At 42.3% G+C, this 17,553-nt stretch overlaps 1 protein-coding gene across 7 annotated transcripts in view; it reads left to right on the top strand.

The window, feature by feature from the left end:
- Positions 1–17,553, top strand: part of LOC126281493 (ATP-dependent Clp protease ATP-binding subunit clpX-like, mitochondrial) — a 118,368-nt gene that overhangs the window by 21,117 nt on the left and 79,698 nt on the right. For all 7 annotated transcript variants that reach the window (XM_049980497.1, XM_049980501.1, XM_049980500.1 and 4 more), the window contains exon 2: positions 457–553. In XM_049980497.1, the coding sequence (XP_049836454.1) occupies positions 481–553 (73 nt within the window). In that variant the 5' untranslated portion in view covers positions 457–480. The remainder of the gene's footprint in view (positions 1–456; positions 554–17,553) is intronic.

Below are 17,553 nucleotides of genomic sequence, written 5' to 3'. Positions count from 1 at the left end.
ACTACTGCTGCTGAGGCAAGGGGTCTATAAAAGCATCCGACGACCATGTTTGATCCACCTTTAACACTTGTTTTCAATCAAATTATTTCGAATTCGGTATCCGTACTAACCTCACTAAATTTGTTGAAGGACATACATGTAAGATCTTCGAATTCACGTGTCAAGCATTTTGCACACCTTGAAGGATGAATAAGACAAAACTTTGATCGCAAAACTATAAATTTGATTCTGTGGTGTCGAGTTCTTTAGATCATGCAGGATCTGAATCCCGCTACAAATATTTTCGAATTAAAACGTGCTTCAGAAACAGGGAAAATGCGAGATGTGAATGCTTTCATTAGTCCTATGCAAAACGTTGTTGATGGTTTTTGTTGTGTGGCTGGTAGGCTTTCGCGACGTCCTTCGTTTTGCCGTCAATGTAATTTATGTTTATTTTGTTTCTCTTACCGTCTACAGGCGCCGGTGGTTTCATCAAGAAAAATGGGCAGCGTCAGACATAGCTTAGTATCCGCCGGCAAGTTGGCCCTCACCCGGAGTTGCAAAATACATCACGGTAAGTACCGTACTTAATTACTATTATTTTTTCATGAACTGGCTATTCGTAACTCTTACAGCAGAGCTGCAGGTGGTTCTCGGTGCACTAGTCGAATGTACCGTGGTGAATGAACTTAATCTAGCGCGCGGTCTTGTACAAGTCTTTCCTGATCGATGCCAATGGGAGGTCTGCACATATCGTCTTACAGCAGTCTCGTTCAGGTACCTGCAGACATGTTTCCTACGCCGTTTCGCAATGTGTTTGGAACCTTGTTCCATATAAAGGTCTGTGACGCACACTGGCAGCAGCGGTTCTCGTAGTGTTTTCGTACCGAGAAGCCGCTTACGCACTGAATTTGCAATGTCAACAATGTTTTCGGCTTCTTCTGGGTGGCCGATGTTTCCAGCATGTTTCGAAACACACAAACGGCTATCCGTGGCAGTGTCGGCACAGATCAAACGAAACGTTGTTTCTGGCCAGCTGCCGCACCATCTTCTCTGTGCGGCGCTACTTGTGTTTATATAACTAGTTGTGCTTTCACTGACAATGACTGTTCCGCAACCAGTTGGAATGAAGTTGATAAAAACTCGACGAAACACACATTTAACTAGATTTTTTTTCATTTAGTTACATTCATACAAACCTGTAGAACTTTCACCAGTGATTCAAAAACTTAAAATCTTATTTGAGATACAGTGTATATTTTCGGCCCACGGCGCCGACAACGTTTTCTTCAGTTCTTTGAATCATAGTGTGTTAATAGTGCATCGCCATACGCCAATATATCGTCCCCGTCACTAGGCATAACGTGGTAGACTATGCGAGTACTATTACGAGAATGGTGGTGTCATCGTTGGTGTTGCCGTCGGCGGTGGCTCGACAAATAATGAATATATGTAGCAACTGGCACATAGCCTTCTCGTATTGAATGACTCCAGTGGCCACCTGTAGCCAAACATCGCCACCCGACAGACAGATTAATAGCAACAGGGTTACACTCCCTCACCACAGGAGACTCCGAACAGAGGTTTGGAATTTAATGCATGATTTTGTCGTAGATTCTGATGATCAGAAACTGTGCGCAAAAATTGGCGATGAAAATGTTTTCACCACGGGGTTTCTAACCGGCTCTCTGGAGTCTATCGCACAATCGTACGTTAGCGACCTTAGCTACGGAGGCGGATGTGTGTCGTGGTAATACACGGGATGTGCATACCGCAGGATAAGTCAGAGTCAAATTCCGAATATACCATTCCTATTTAATCTTCGCTAGTTTTGCCATCATTTGAATGTGGCACTTACGAATAGACATTACGAAGGCCTCGGTTACGAGAAGCTAGTTTGATAAGTATCGTAAAAAAACGAAGAAAAAAAGTATCTTAAGCAACTCCCTACTTTTCGACAGTGTGTCCTTTGAGGGATATATATATATATATATATATATATATATATATATATATATATATATATATATATATACTCGTAACAGCGTTTCTCCAGCTTTGTCATCCATCGGGAAAAAATGGTTCCGCCAAACTCTGCAAAATACTCGTTCACTGAAATTATCAGTTCTTCATTTGATGATTTTTTTCCCCTAGCAAGCCAAAGTTTCAAATTAGGGAACAGGAAGAAGTCACTTAGGATTAGAAAGAAGTCACTTGGGATTAGTTCTTGTGAATAGTGTGAATGAGAAACCGATTCAATGCCCAATTCATTCACTTTCGCCAACGTTATCGCTGATCTGTGGGATGGTGCATTACCTAGTCTTTCTTCAGCCAACGCAAGTTGCAAACGATCCAACATTGGAGCATAATCGAGTCCAGTTGTCGTTCTGCCTTTTCCAAGTAATCTGTGAGGATTATTCCTCTGGAATCTCAAAAAGCATTAGCTATCACCTTACCAGCTGACAAAATGGTCTTTATCTTCTTCGGTGCACTTTCACCAGCCTTTGTTCTGACTGCCGTTTTGACTCAGGTGTGTAATGCTGGGTGCAGGTTTCATAAACAGTCACATATCGGCGCAAAAAGTCTTGCGGATTGCGATTAAACACTGTCGGGCATGGTGTTGAGATATTGTCGGATACGCCTTTGTTCGACTGTGAACAATCGCAGCACCTGCCTCGCACATAGCTCTTCACGGCCAATTCTCCGTGCAGGATATTATGCACTCGCCCAGTTGAGGTGTCTACAGTCTCATCAATCTTACGAATATTTATTCTACCGTCTTGCAACCATGTCATGGATTTTTTGAGTGGTTTCGTTTGTCGTGACGCTGACAGCTGGACGGCCAGAGTGCACTTCGTCTTCGTTGCTTGTCCAACCAATTAAATTCACTAATACAAAAGTAAATGGTCTTCAGTGATGGAACAGAGCCCGCGTGAACTTCACTCAATTCTGTTTTGATCTATGCAGCAGTCCAACCCTTCAAATGAAAATGTTGAATAAGAGCATGAAACTCGACTTTCCTCATTTTCATTCGCAACCGACAAATTGACTAATGCAGACGACTGTCAACAATGAACCGTACGCTTTAAGTTTCCCCGTTAATTTCAAATCCGACTCACTGCCGTGCCTCGCCTTAGACGAACTGTTAAATTTTAACTACAAAGTAGTAGACATTTCGATATATAGTTGTAAGCAATGCTTTCCTTAACTTTTCGTATGAAAAGGTTTAGCCCCTGAGATTCCAGTATCAGATCATGTCAGCATTGATTTTTGTTAATGTAATCTTTTTCTCAGGAAATGTTTGATATTGATTTGCAGTAGTACGCGTACGACGATTCTCTGACTGGTCAACACCCTCGTAGTTCCTGCTGTCGCAGTGAATTTATACTAAATAGAAATTTAAAAGAAAAGCATTTTAATCATGCAGAGGAACAAAATTACTTTAGATGTGTATCCAGCACAATGGTCCAATTTCAAGTCGTGAACGAAATTGTAAAACGGGGCAGTGAGTGTGAATTTGAGTTTGCTTATATTAATAAAAGTTGACTTATCTTAAAAAAAAGAAAGAAAAAAAACTTTGCTAACAATCTTTGAGAGGTAGGTTAATATCCTGAAGTGAGTGTGTCATAGCTTTCATGTTAGAGTTCATCAGACTATCGAGAAATCCAGAAATGAAAGGGGAGTCAAGAAAAGGAAAACAAACTATAATGGGATTAAAATAGTAAACAACGAACATCTCACAAAAAACTGTGCACATAGTCGGAGAATTCATAATACCAGTTTTTGTGATGGAGTTGAAAAAAACGGTTCAAATGGCTCTGAGCACTATGGCACTCAACATCTTAGGTCGTAAGTCCCCTAGAACTTAGAACTACTTAAACCTAACTAACCTAAGGACATCACAAACATCCATGCCCGAGGCAGGATTCGAACCTGCGACCGTAGCAGTCCCGGAGTGCAGCGCCAGAACCGCACGGCCACCGCGGCCGGCGATGGAGTTGAAAAGAGTGGTCCGAAGGATAGAAGAAGAATTAAGTAGAAGAGTAAAAATGATCTGCAGTAGTAATTAACAACGTTATCATTGCACTTGGAGCTCGAGCACCGCCTATTTTATGGCCCGTAAACGACTTAGAAGTTACTATGCAGTTGTCTGTAGTACCACTCTCCGCAACCGATGTTGGTGACACATGCTTGGACGTTGTCAGCAAAAGGTAAGCCGAGCTTAAACTCGGTTTACCTTTTGCTGACACCTAATATTCACTCCATTGAAGTAGTGATAGGTGGAAAAGCTTACCAGACACAAGAAGAAAAAAAAAGGAAAAAACGTGAGATGGTACAATTATTGTAGGGTTTACTACAAGTATACTGGATGGAGCTTTGATAGTACAATTACTGTGTTGGTCTACTAAAAATATACTTGATCGGAGCAAGTGATCTTTCGTGTAATATAGTATAGACATTATTTTCGTATCTCATGTTAACAAGTTCAGCTATTAATCAGTCCTGACATGATGTGACCTTGGCTAATGACTGCTGTCCGTGACACAGCGTAAAATTTTCGGTGAGTAGCGTTTATAGAACACACGCTGCAATCGCAGCAATGGAAAAGTGGCGACCTGCCGAATAATTTTGGAGATGCCACGGCCCTTTCTTCTAGGTCATACATTATTATGTCCCCCCGTGAGTTAAGTTTCTCATTAACAGCCGATTATGTCTTCTTATAAAGTTAACACGGTACTCAGCTAGGTCCGTGCATTCGTAAGCCGTTTAATGTTATTGGATCATTTCATGGAGACACTAAACTCTATCAGCCTCGTTATAACTCTACATTAATACCTAGATTTGGCGATCTGAAAGAGTAAAATGTCACATTCTAGTAATCAAATCACTTACCTCCTTGTTCTTAGGCGGACTTTACTGTGTGCAGTTAATACTATAGTTTCTTCGGAAACATCCATGGCAGTTCCAATCCATTCACGCGCGAAATGTTGTTTTCAGTGTCTACCTGCCTTGTCTGTCGTGAGGTTTCCGAGTGTGTAATTTCGCAGTAAGTAAGTTTCCTAGCATTCGGAAGACTATTTCTTTTTTTAGATGTTGTAAGTTTCGTTGGGGTTTCATTACAGTTGTAAAAGCAAACTGTGTTCTTTAAGGAGTTGTTTCTTAAAGTATTATTTTTCTGCTGCTATCGCAACGCGAATACTTGTAACATCTTTGACGCCATTTCATTAATATCACACTTTAGACGTGCTTAGCTTACGGCGTGTAAATTATGCTGAAAATCATAGTTTGAATCGATGTGATGTCTTATTTGTTCCGCGCCTGTTTGTCTGCCGAGAGTGACAGTGGGATGAGACTAGCATTACAATAGCCAAATAATAATCAAAAAAGTTCTTCCCAGTACCAACCTTTGTTGATTCTCTCACGACATGCTTGCTTAAACTGGGATTTGTTAAATCACCGTGCATCATTGTTTTAAAACTGCCAGCCTTTGTGAACGTGTTCTGTGGCCTCATTCTACTTTGGAGTATTGGTTGGATTGCGACGGGGTCGACTGCGTGGGAGTGAGCATGTGGCAGCGTGCCAGCCGAGGCGAGCCGAGTGCATTAACCAGTCGCGCACAGTTGCTCACGAAGTTGGACGCTATCAGCGAATCAAGTGTTCGTACTATAGCATGGGGATTCTCGAAGTCCCACCCACCCCTTTCTTAACTTCCTGTCCCCATTCTCTGTGTTATACAAATGCATTCACCTCTCTTGGACTGATTTTTCTTGCAATTTGAAAGTACGTACAAAAATCCTACTTCTAAACCATCTTTAATTAGCAAAAGTTATTTCGAAACTGGTACTTATTCAGAAGTAATATAAATCTTTAGAAAATTCATTTGATTTTAATGCAAGACTCTTCCAAAGAATACTCAGAATCCAGGATGAGATTTTCACTCTGCAGCGGAGTGTGCGCTGATATGAAACTTCCTGGAAGATTAAAACTGTGCCGTACCGAGACTCGAACTCGGGTCCCGAGTTAGTCTCGATCCGGCACACCGTTTTAATCTACCAGGAAGTTTAATACTGTGAACGTTTTGTGGTGCAACTGTTACTATCAAAATAATTTCCTATACATTATATGCGCCCTCATTTACAAATTCTCTATCATTTGTCGTAATATCTTCTGCCAGTTTTTCATTTGCTCCCTTTCACACACGCAAGAACTTCTTTTTCAAATCCTTTGAATAGCGGAAAGAAAAGCCGCAAGGATAACGTTAGCTCACGGGGATTCTGCTGAGAACTTTGATGTCTACTTCAAGCAAATAATCACTAGAATTTACTTACAGAATTACTGGAGTTTAATGAAAGAACAAACTATCGGGATTTCCATTCCAAGAGACGTTTAAAGTGCATCTGCTACTAGTCACCGCTCCAGGAGATGTCAAGCTTATATCTTGTAACACACTGCATCTGTCCTTCGTAATTACTTTATTTGGGAGAGGTAATGTGTCTGAAAGTTCCTTCAGGTACGTGTGTCATATCCAGTTGATTTTGCAAAAAGCAGACATAATGTCTTATGGGATAACAGCAATCAGTGATTTTGTAATGTTACTTAAAAACCGTCTTGATTGCAAATTTTTTATTCATATGACCGGTTTCGGTTCATTCAGAACCATCTTCAGATCTGATATTTCAGTTACAGGAGTAACACGATGTGACGTAGCATGTGAAAATTGCTGGATGTTGACGGGTTACTCCTGTAACTGAAATATCAGATCTGAAGATGGTTCTGAATGAACCGAAACCGGTCATATGAATAAAAAATTTGCAATCAAGACGGTTTTTAAGTAACATTATATCCAGTTGAAGTCACTCATTTAGGATTAGATCTTGTAGAGCTATCAGATTTCACAGATGTTCATTACTGAGTTTTACCCGCTGTTCCAGATAATCCCAGACTTTTTCTGTGGGATAGAGCTCGGGTGATACAGTGGGCCATTCGAAGTACAATACGGAGTTGAGTTTTCGTCAAAGTAGGAAAGTATGCGTGGTGCTCTGGAAGACACGAGTGTCCACAGCATACTCATCATGAAAGAACGGCAACTCTTGGTCCCGGAGAATGTTGAATTAAACATCCTGGTTCATTTTCATGGTAACTTGAATGAGAGCCCTAAGACAGGATGCGAGAAACACGCCTAAATCATCTCTGAACCCCATCCACCGGATCTGCACCTTCCATACTCTGCAGGTTACCGTCTTAATAGATCGTTGGTGCACTTGACGTCTCGTATCACTTTAACAGGCTTAATAGCGACTCTTCGGACCACATTACACGCCTCTACTCCGCGGCTGTCCATGTGTTCTTTGGCCAGCCGAAAATATGCACCTGTGAGCAGTACCCATTTGCGTGAAACCCATCTCCAGATATCCTTTGCATGTAGTTACCTTTGTCAGTATTTGCTTGGAATCTGGTTGAGATGGTCTTGCATTCCCTGACAGCAATTGCTGTCGAGTTTGAAACTGATTGTCGTTGACAGTGACACTCGTCTCCGTGTCCCTGTCGGTTAGCATCTTTTTAAACCACTGTTCTAATGGCGTATTAGATGTCTGCGAGTGGTACATCTTTCTTGTAGACACTATGATATGCAAACTGGACAGATTCACACACAGTGTGCTTAATGTCATGTCCAAATGCGGTAGCCGCATTTTGCCATTCTGTCATATCTTCACATTAACCTATTTCACTGCGCCAGTTCTATACAACCGAGTAGCACTTCACTACCATGGCTTACATCAGCGATGAAGGGTTACATGACCGCCTGGCATCAGTTCTACTTCGTCTACGGCTTTCCAAAGCGGCCAGTGTTTTTTTTTATATTTTTGCCGTGAGCTTACTTCCAGTGTGAGGTGATAAATCATATTCTTCTTCTTCTTCCGCTTCTCCTTCTCTCAAAATGCTAAACCTTATCTCTACAACCATAGCTTCCTCTATTCGGCAGTCCTCTTCGTCTCCATGTATGAAGAATAGCACATATAATTGGATTCCACTCTATTCTCTCATTCTTACTGGTTAGTGGCAACATTTTTGTTCTTCTGTGTTATCAGATAAATATAATGGGCCAAGTAATTGCTCGTCTTTTTGCTCCCCGCGTAGACGGCAAGAAGTGTGTGTCCTCGACGGTCCATTGGCCTTGACATGCCTTAATCCTGCAGCGTACCTGTTCGGCCTTGGTATGTTTTTCGGTGTCTTTAGCGCATACAGCTAAAGGTAGGTAGACGCTGGTGGCCTTATCATGTGCGGATGGAGATGTTCTTGATACTATGCTGTTTTCAACTGAATAATTATGAAGCTGGTATCTGTACAGACATCATTGGTGATCTTGGAGCTCACGAAGAATGAAGTTATAATTAAATCTAAACCTTTCGTTGCTTTGCTCTATTATGAGTGTAAAAGGTCGCAGTAGCTTTGTGTTGCTCCTGCTGCCCATGTTCTTTTATCTCTTGCGCACCATCCACCGAAAGATGACGTGCATTTTTTTTATTATTTTTTTTCTTCCGTCATGCTTGCTTCATTTTCGTGGAGCTGGATGGTGCTAGCTGCCTCCTGCTACTTTTAAGTTGGTTATGAGGCAACACACACTACTTAAATGCGACGTTTGCATCCCTGATGCGGTCACAATTTTACAGTGCAGGCTGGGTACTGCGTACTCTGTCAGCAGCTTAAATAGAGGATGACCCAAAAGTCCGTTAACATTTGAAAATGGACTAACTCACGGAATAATGTAGGTAGAGAGATAAACATAGATACACGTGCGTGAAATGACGTGGGCTTTCATCGGAACCAAAAAAGAGCGCAAAACTAACCAACGGATGGCTCTGAACAGCAAGTTAGTGATACCGCATGAGAATCGTGTATAAAATGAGCCCAGTGAGAGGGCGAGTCAGATCATCCCTAACCTGGCTGATAAAACACCTGCTGGAAGGTACGACTAGTATACGGGATGGCGCTCCACCCCCATACTGCTTGCACGTGTGGAAGAACTCCTGCGCACATTGTTTGACGAGGATCGCGTGCTTGGCCTACCAGGTTCCCCAGACTTCAGTCCCTATTATTATTGGTTTTGGGTTTACCTGAAGTCAACATCCGACCACAATTTCTCACCATACCTACAGATAGGCTTCACAGTGTTGGTCGCAAAATTGCCTTCGACTACAGGTTGATGGATGACGGCCGACACGTTGAGCATTTGTTACAAAGAACATCGTCTTTGCTAATAATCAGTTGTTATCCTAATTATTCCTTTTGTATCAAATGGAGCTCCTCCTGTTGTTCATTTTTTGCGCTTTTCATTTCAATGAAACACAAGTTATTTCAAGCATCTGTTTCAGTTTTTTCTTATCTACCTACATTATCCCATGAAGTATTGAATTTTCAAATGTTACGGACCTTTGTGTCACCTTGTACTTTTTGTAATTTTAGTGAATCATTCCCTTTAATGTTAGAATCTGCAACTGTTCTACTTAAATTTGTATCTGCCGTCGATTCAACGAATTGAGACACGAGAACGCCAAATATCAGCATACGCTTTTCATGTTGGAGTTCACGAAGGAGGTGCATTTACTGCTGCATTTAGTAACATCTCGGGGTTGGATCGGTGTTGATCTAACATTTCGCTGGAAGGTATTCATGCCCAACATTTCATTCAGCGGGTACCGCGTAGTCTTATCGTAAAAGTTCTATATTTGGAGTTTAGCAGATGGATGACTGAGTTTTAATTCGTGGACATTAGGTCTATAGCCATTGTTCTTAATGGAAGCTGTACCCGATTTACTCAGACGAAATGAAATGGCAGTAGTGTGGACGTCCCCCTACGTAGCTCGTCTATTAGGATATTGTAGAACGATGACCTTTCTATGCTAGAAAGCGCTTGGTCACAGGGCGAACAAGATATTGGTAGATTTTTAATAAAATAGTTCCGAATCGACACATGGACATCAACCACGGAGCGCAGATCCTTTCCCTCCCCACCCCCTCCACCTGGGATTATTCCTCTCTCTTCTAAAACACAGTAGAGTGCATCATGGGCAGAAGACAAACACTAATCTGGGACTGCGAAGGTTAGTCTTGAAGTTTTAATTCTCTGAAAAAAACGTCGGGCCTGACGGTCGAGCGGTAAAGAGCGTACCTAGGAGAGAAAAAAAAAAAGTTGAGTCGAATACCGGCTGGGCCTTGGAAATTTTCTGTCTGCCTTTACCTTTCACCAATGTGAGAAGTCGACAGGAACGACACGTGTTTCGGATTCCACGTCAAAGAAATTTCTTTGCCCGGTTGGTCAACTGGCGTAGACTAGGGACGAACAAATCGCCGCAATGGCGTCCAATTGGGAAAGACTTGCAACCGGCTATTGAACAACACGAAATTATTATTATCTCGAAAAAATAAAGTTGCGACCACGAAATTTCGTGATGGTGTTAGTCCTTCCTTACACATTCACCCTCCAATGCGATAAGTTTTTCCCGACGATGGATGGCTTAGCGGAAATATTGCTTGTAGAAGTCTGCAGTTTGGCTGTTCAGGAATCTTACCGTGTTCAAAATCGCTTCGGCGTCGTTCTGGGAATGGATGCCTACAGTGGAAAAGAAACAAGTCACTGTGTGCCATATCAGATGAATACGGGGGAGGGTTGTTCCTTACAAGCACAGTTTCTCAGCACCACCCCATCTGGTGCTTGCAAAAACATGCTCTGCGCCACCTAGCCCAATTATGGTTGGGTCTTCGCATTTTTCAGCATTGATGAATTCACGTTTCCACTGCTTGGTTTGCTCATTTGCCTTGTGCTCGTAGTGATCCATGTAGCACACGACCACGGTGATTAGCTGGCTCGCCTGCTTAGCTGAGTTGGAACGGGCTTGCTTCACATGCACTGGGCCCGGGTTCGATTCCCGGCGGGGTCGAATTTTTTTCTCCGACTGGGTGTTGTATTGTCCTCATCACCGTTTCATCCTCATCATCGGCCGCAAGTTGCCCAGTGTGACGCAGACTGAAATAAGACTTGCTTTTGGCGGCTGAACCCGAATGGGACATCCTGGCCAACAATGCTATACGATCATTTCATTACAGCTGGCTAAAGAAGTAATTTGGATTGGCATAACACAGCTGCTACATTTCCAATGCTACCTCAGTTCGGCGAGCCTTTCGGATGGTTGTTGAGTGGTTACGGAACACATCGGGCTGTGACTGCCATGTTCCAAATGTCATGCAAGAAGCTGAAATCTAATCCATAACCGATTTTCACTTTTTCGCTTTAGCCTCGATTGTGATGACCGGTTCTTCATAGAGAGCTTCGTTCATCTTCCAGTCTTTTTGACAAAATCGTGTGCGTCAAGTAATCAGTATATCGTATGTGCATTGTTTCTGTAAGTGACATGAGGTCTTAAATATACACCATTACCATAGCTGTTAGTACTCTCCAATATTACCCCTCCAAATCCTCCGACGACAAGAAGCAGTAACACGTGATATGATGAAACTCGAAAAACCCCAGCGACTTCCCAGTTCATGAAAACATAGAACAACTTACTGCGCACCCGATTAAAATCTAAGAGATCTAGTGTGGATAAACAGTGGCCAACTCGCTCCAGAAAGCTATAATCTAACTGATTACTGGAGTAATCAGTGGATGTCTTTCCATTGTTATAAGACGTTAGTTAAAATAGATCCGACCGTCCAATCCCAGGACTGAATAAACGAAGAATAATATGGAGCTCCCTCAACCGTTATCGGAACTGGCCACACAGTAACCAGCGCTACACAAGCGTGCAATTATCGAAGTTCTAATGCGAAGGCTGGACGTCGGAATAAACACTGGAGGAAATTTTGAAGACTACCCAAAAAGAAAGACATCGTAACTGCAACATGTGCAACAGTCAACTGGCTGGAGTGTTTGGATATCCAACTATAATGGAAAATAGATCTCAGCTTCTTTTAGCTACTGCTTGTTCTCCAGCTTTCATTATTACCTATAGATACATATACAAGGTGAAGACAAAAGTGCCGCTCTTGGAGGTCGGCATGCGATTTCTCATCCCAGTTAAAGACAGTAGGTTTAATAGAAACTTGATTTAAAAAGCGAGGCTCTGGCAACGTGGCCAAGAACAGGTAGTATAAACTCTGGGCTGTGCCGAAGCTGTGCCATTAGCTCAATAAGACGAGACAATGCCGTGGGGAACGGGTATGCAGACGAAACTATGTTAGTCACGTTCGCGACGAACATTTTTTTCTGTTAAAGCATCAAATTGTATCCAATTTACACGTATTTCTTTCTGTTACTGTTACCTTTATTGAAACATTAAGACGTAATACGAACTTCTTACAGAAGTAAACGACTACTTCGTTTCGTCCATGACATAAATAAAGCCAATAGAAATTGATAGTGGATACAATAACTTCATCTGTGTCCTATGAGGTACAAAAACCACAATAGATAGACTATACAGGATTGCACATTATGCTGCGCACGATAATTCCATTCAGTACGTTTGACGTCTTCAGAGTCGGTATGTACACGTACTAGCAGCGTTCACTTTAGAGATTATCAAAGCGACCACCTTGCTTCTGTAAACAGTTTGCCACTCTGAATAATACTTTGCTGGAACCTAAACAACACACCTGTATCCACCATTGCCGAAGCGGCAGGCACACGAGCTGTTAGGTCCTGTCGATCCATTGATGGAATATTATAAACTTATTCATTTAAATGTCCCCCTAATAACAATTTGGTGGATTAACGTACGGGGAACGTGGAGGTCAGAACATTGTACCTCCACGTAACCCATTTCCTTCGAAACACTTCATTTAAAAAGTTCTGCACATTCATTCCAAAGTGAGGTGGTGCATCATCAAGCTGAAACCATAGCTGTGACCGAACATCACGTGGAACGTTTTCTAATGCGGGAGGAAAAGTATTACAAAGCAACGTACGATACAGGGGAGCATTCAGCTTGTCCGACGATTGGTAAGAGCCCAAAAGCACTTATCCCATGATTCCAGCTCACATGTTAATATCAAACTTGCATGAAAGCCACGTTCTTCGATGGCGTGTGGCTTGTGTTCTGACCAATAATGGCAGTTGTGGAGGTTGAAGATTCCTTCACGAGTGATGCTAGATTCGTCAGTCCATATCATATTATTCGTAAAATGTTTGTTACCTTCTACTTGGTGCAAAAGCCATTCCCAAAGCTGTACTCGTCGAATGCGGTCTTCTGCCCGCGAGTGCTGAGTTAACGTGTTGTAGTATGGATGCAGTTCTTCGTCGTGCAGCACTTCAACAACCAGTCTTTGAGACATCTGGAACTGTCTTGCAATGTTACGGGGAACTCGCCGAGATGATCGGTCAGTGGTTTCGAAAATGGCGTCCTCTGAGTACTTCTAGACCTTGCACGACTTCTGTCCATTACTTGTAGACGAAGATTACTGGTTTCCCCAAGGATTTGCACCAGGCAACGAAAAACATTCTTATCGGAATGGCGCCTTTTAGGGTATCGTGAAGCTTGCGAGCAGCAGCTTGGTTATCATATACACCCAGCACCAAACGCATATCGACATTTTCGTTTGCGTACTCCGTTGGGAGGACCCCCCTCGTTAATGTGGCAGGACTAGTGATGGTTGTGCATTGCGCAGGTAGTACACACACACACACACACACACACACACACACACACACACACACACACACACACACACACACCCGCGCGCGTAGTTTTATGGATCCCTCTGTCATGTGATGGGCTATTTTCATGTGACAAAATGTCTTGTTTATAAACGACGAGAACCAGGGAACGAAAGTTTCTTTAAAAAAGGAAGGAAACTGAAGAGGGTTCGAACCGTAGCTCCATGGTGAATGTTGATTTGATATCCCAGCAGAGTACTCAGTGAGCTACGACCGTTGGTAAGGCAGTTCGGGGTGAGTCACGTACCTCTGTACATTCCGAAGCGCTGCACAGTGTTGCCGGCTCCTCATTTTGATACATTGCTTCCAAAATGAACCCGATCTGATTTTGCCAGATAAACTTTAATTTTGTATCTGGTTGAGGAATCGCGTGCCGACCTCAAAAGTGCCGAATTTTTTCTTGATCCTGTGTATAATTCCACCTGTTTGTACTGTTTCGTATCCTTTTATCTTGTATGCACTTGTGAAATATAATTTTGTAAGCCGTACGCTAAATGTAATCCACTAACTCACGCAAGGATTGTTGCAGCATCGCTTCGAATGCAGAAAATGAATTATCGCACGATAGGCTCTTGCTCCACTTTATCAATGGGCTGTACCATATTTTTTTCTCCTCTAGTGGCGTGCTGCGGCACTGTGACGCAGAGATATCATATGTACTAGGACTAAAAACGTGTTCTTGGAAAGAAACGAAAAATGAGTAAAGTAACTTTATTTTTTCGACGTGATAAATAAAACACTGAATATATCTTGTGATTACTTATAAATTGTAGCTGCATGTTTGTACGTGTAAATTTCTACACGTTTATCTGCAGTGTGTTTCGATTATAAAACCAAATGCATAAGCAATTTTTAAAAAAATTTATTGTCATCGAAAACTACACCAAATCGATATTTGCAGGAGGTATTTACTCCTGCTTGCTTTAATTTCGCGGAAATAATAATTTGTACCCTTTCCGAATTAATTTGGGACTATACCCTACAGACAGATCAATAGAAAATATCTTAAGAGTTGAAGGGACCATCGACATTGAGGTCGTCATTGGAGACGGACCACTACCCCATTTGGACAAGAATGACGAAGATAATATGCGTATGAATTCCTAAGTGACCAAACTGCAGCGGTCATCGGTCCCTAGACTTACATACTTCTTAAACTATCTTATGCTAAGAACAACACACACGCCCATTCTCGAGGGAGGACTAGAACCTCCGGCGGGAGGGGCCGCGCAAACCGCGCAGCTGACGAAGATAATAGTCTATTACATTGTTGAAGGCACTATCCTAGTATTCGAGTGAAGTGACTTTGGTAAACAAAAGGATAGTATTCGAGTGAAGTGACTTTAGTAAACAAAAGGAAATCGAAATCATAACGGCAGTCAGGGACTTGGCGCGTACTTAGTGAGTTTGGGCTTGTGAACTACCCCTCTACCCCACCTCCACGTCAGTAGTCAAGGGCGCCGTGCAGCGAACTTGGGGCGAACCGTACTCCGTATGAGAAGTGCTTTACAGAAGGTTCGACAGGGACTTTTTTATATTATTAATAGCTAACTGATAAGTTGCTCTTCAGGTTTGATACCATAACTAGTTTCTCGTTACCCTGCGCCTAACAATATTTCTTCTTACGTCTGAATAGCTTATCGTTTTGTCATTGTGTCCGACGCAGTAGGATCATTCTAGTGCAGGCTCTGGTTATTTGTCTCGCAAACTCTCAACCGAAATTCGTCCGCAGTAAGCCACTTACGTTGTCTAGAGCATCCTCTTAGAAACCCATCAGTGGGTGTGAGTTAGTTGAATGTTCTAATTTATTCTCTGTTTACACTTAGGCCATGCAAAGTTGTGAGCAGACATTTGAAGGTGGTCTGTTATGTAAGCGACTAAACAGAGCCGGGGGCCAAGTTATGATAATTGAACAATAACTCGTTAGACGCTAATCATTTCTTAAGTGGTCACGTCCGAGTTGCTTGCCTACACAATAATGCATGAAGCGGGCGTGAAGACTATTCGAATGCTTACCGATGCGCGCAAATGGCTGAGAAACCAACAGCTATGTCGTTACTTTCGGCTAATGCGTGAAAACATACATCGCTGAAACTGTCTCATTTCAGCGTTTCGCTGTGTCATGACCCTGTCGCCTCCTTTTATGTAATCTGCAGCAACTACGCACGGTGTACGTTTATCTGCTCCAGTTTAGGGTTTCGTATCTGGACCAAGCCTGCTGTGTATTCAGAAAACAGGTTTTCTGCGCAGTTTGAGCAACGAGCCATGACGAATTTTTAGCAGCCTTGATGTTATCTCGGCAATTTCACTGAGTTTGCTTTAACGTCGGGCACTCGTATCTTACAGAATTTGCTGCACATTGACGAATTTATCCCGGATCACAAAAAAGACTGTAAAACTGTAGATTCCACTATAATATCAAATTTCGCTTTGGGAAGTGTGCTAAACGATACATTCTCCGGGAAACAAGAATTTGTTTTGTCCATGTGCTATTTGTTTGTATTGAAACGATTTCACCCGTATTTAAAGCTACCAGTTGATTCTTAAGATCGTCTTCGTTTGGGCTCTGGATTCCTATCCTGAATGAGCGCTGTCGGACATCGGTGGAAATTAATTTCAGTTTAGCTCTTGTGACATTGTCTTCGCTTTCTTTTTGGCAGGAATCATCTGCCCTCTGTTTGTGCTAAAACTTTAGGACTAAGTAGTTCATTTAGGTAGGTACGTTTGTAAGAGTCATTTGTTTATAAAAAATGGCCAATTGAGACATTCTTTGACATATAATTTTAACCCACAGCTGACGGCTTTTTCAATGATGTCTTGACTTAGTATCAATGTATAAATTTGTATTAGAAGAGAAACGCCTAGGGACTTTACAGCATTCTCGAAAGGAACAGGGAAGGCGAGAAAAGATATTGGTACGAAATGTTCTCTCCGTTACACTCTGTAAGTATTTGTCCGATCGGTATTGGCATTGTCCATTAATCGTAGTTATGGCCTCATTTCAGAGAGGGAGTGAGTACACTAGTTTCTTCAAGTATGCCATATCCAGCTGAAGCTACTAGTTGATCATTAGATGATATGGAGCTACCAATTCTCAGTTGATTGCTGCGTTTCATCCACTGTTCCAAATAGTCCCAGACATTTTGTATGAGGGTAAAATCTGGTGACTTAATGAGCCAGTTCATGTGTAACGTGGTTGCCAAATGCTCACTAAACCAGGAATGCTTGCCAGCAGTTCTAACGGAGGGAGTTTCACATCATACTCATCATGAGTATGAAGAAGAAAGGGCAACACTTGGTCTCCGAGAATGTAGAAAGAATCATCCTAATTCGTGTAAATGTTAATCTGGTTAAGTGTGCACAAGTCATGATAAGAAAAACACCCCCAAAACATCACAGAACCACCTCCGGTCTGACCTGCAGCCTCCACAAACTGTCCGTTAAATGTGTCATTGGGCTGTTAGTGCACTCGGTGTCTTGCTTCATTTGAAAAAGAAACAAAATCGTGAGTCTCCAGATCACATCACATACTTCCAGTCGGCTGTCGTCCAGTATCTGTGTTGTTTGGCTGGTTAAAGAGGTGCAGCTTTATTTGCTGTTGTGAACTATCGTGTTTTGCAAGGTACACGACTCCAAATGCCCATTGCATGCATTTCCCTTCTTAATGCTCGCTCGGAAACTGATGGAGATGGAACTGCATTCAGTTCGAAACTGTCATTGACTATGCGTAACACTTGTCTCCATTCCCTATCAGCATGTTTCTACGACCACTATTCTTACATTGTGGTACGCGACTGCTAGAGGTTCACCATTCCTTGTAGATGTGTTGATTCACCAACAAATCGGGCAGCTTCATTCAC

Source organism: Schistocerca gregaria, chromosome 7 (genome assembly GCF_023897955.1).
Source record: "Schistocerca gregaria isolate iqSchGreg1 chromosome 7, iqSchGreg1.2, whole genome shotgun sequence".
In the NCBI taxonomy this organism is placed as follows: Eukaryota; Metazoa; Arthropoda; class Insecta; order Orthoptera; family Acrididae; genus Schistocerca; species Schistocerca gregaria.
This window is presented reverse-complemented; position numbering and strand designations above follow the sequence as displayed.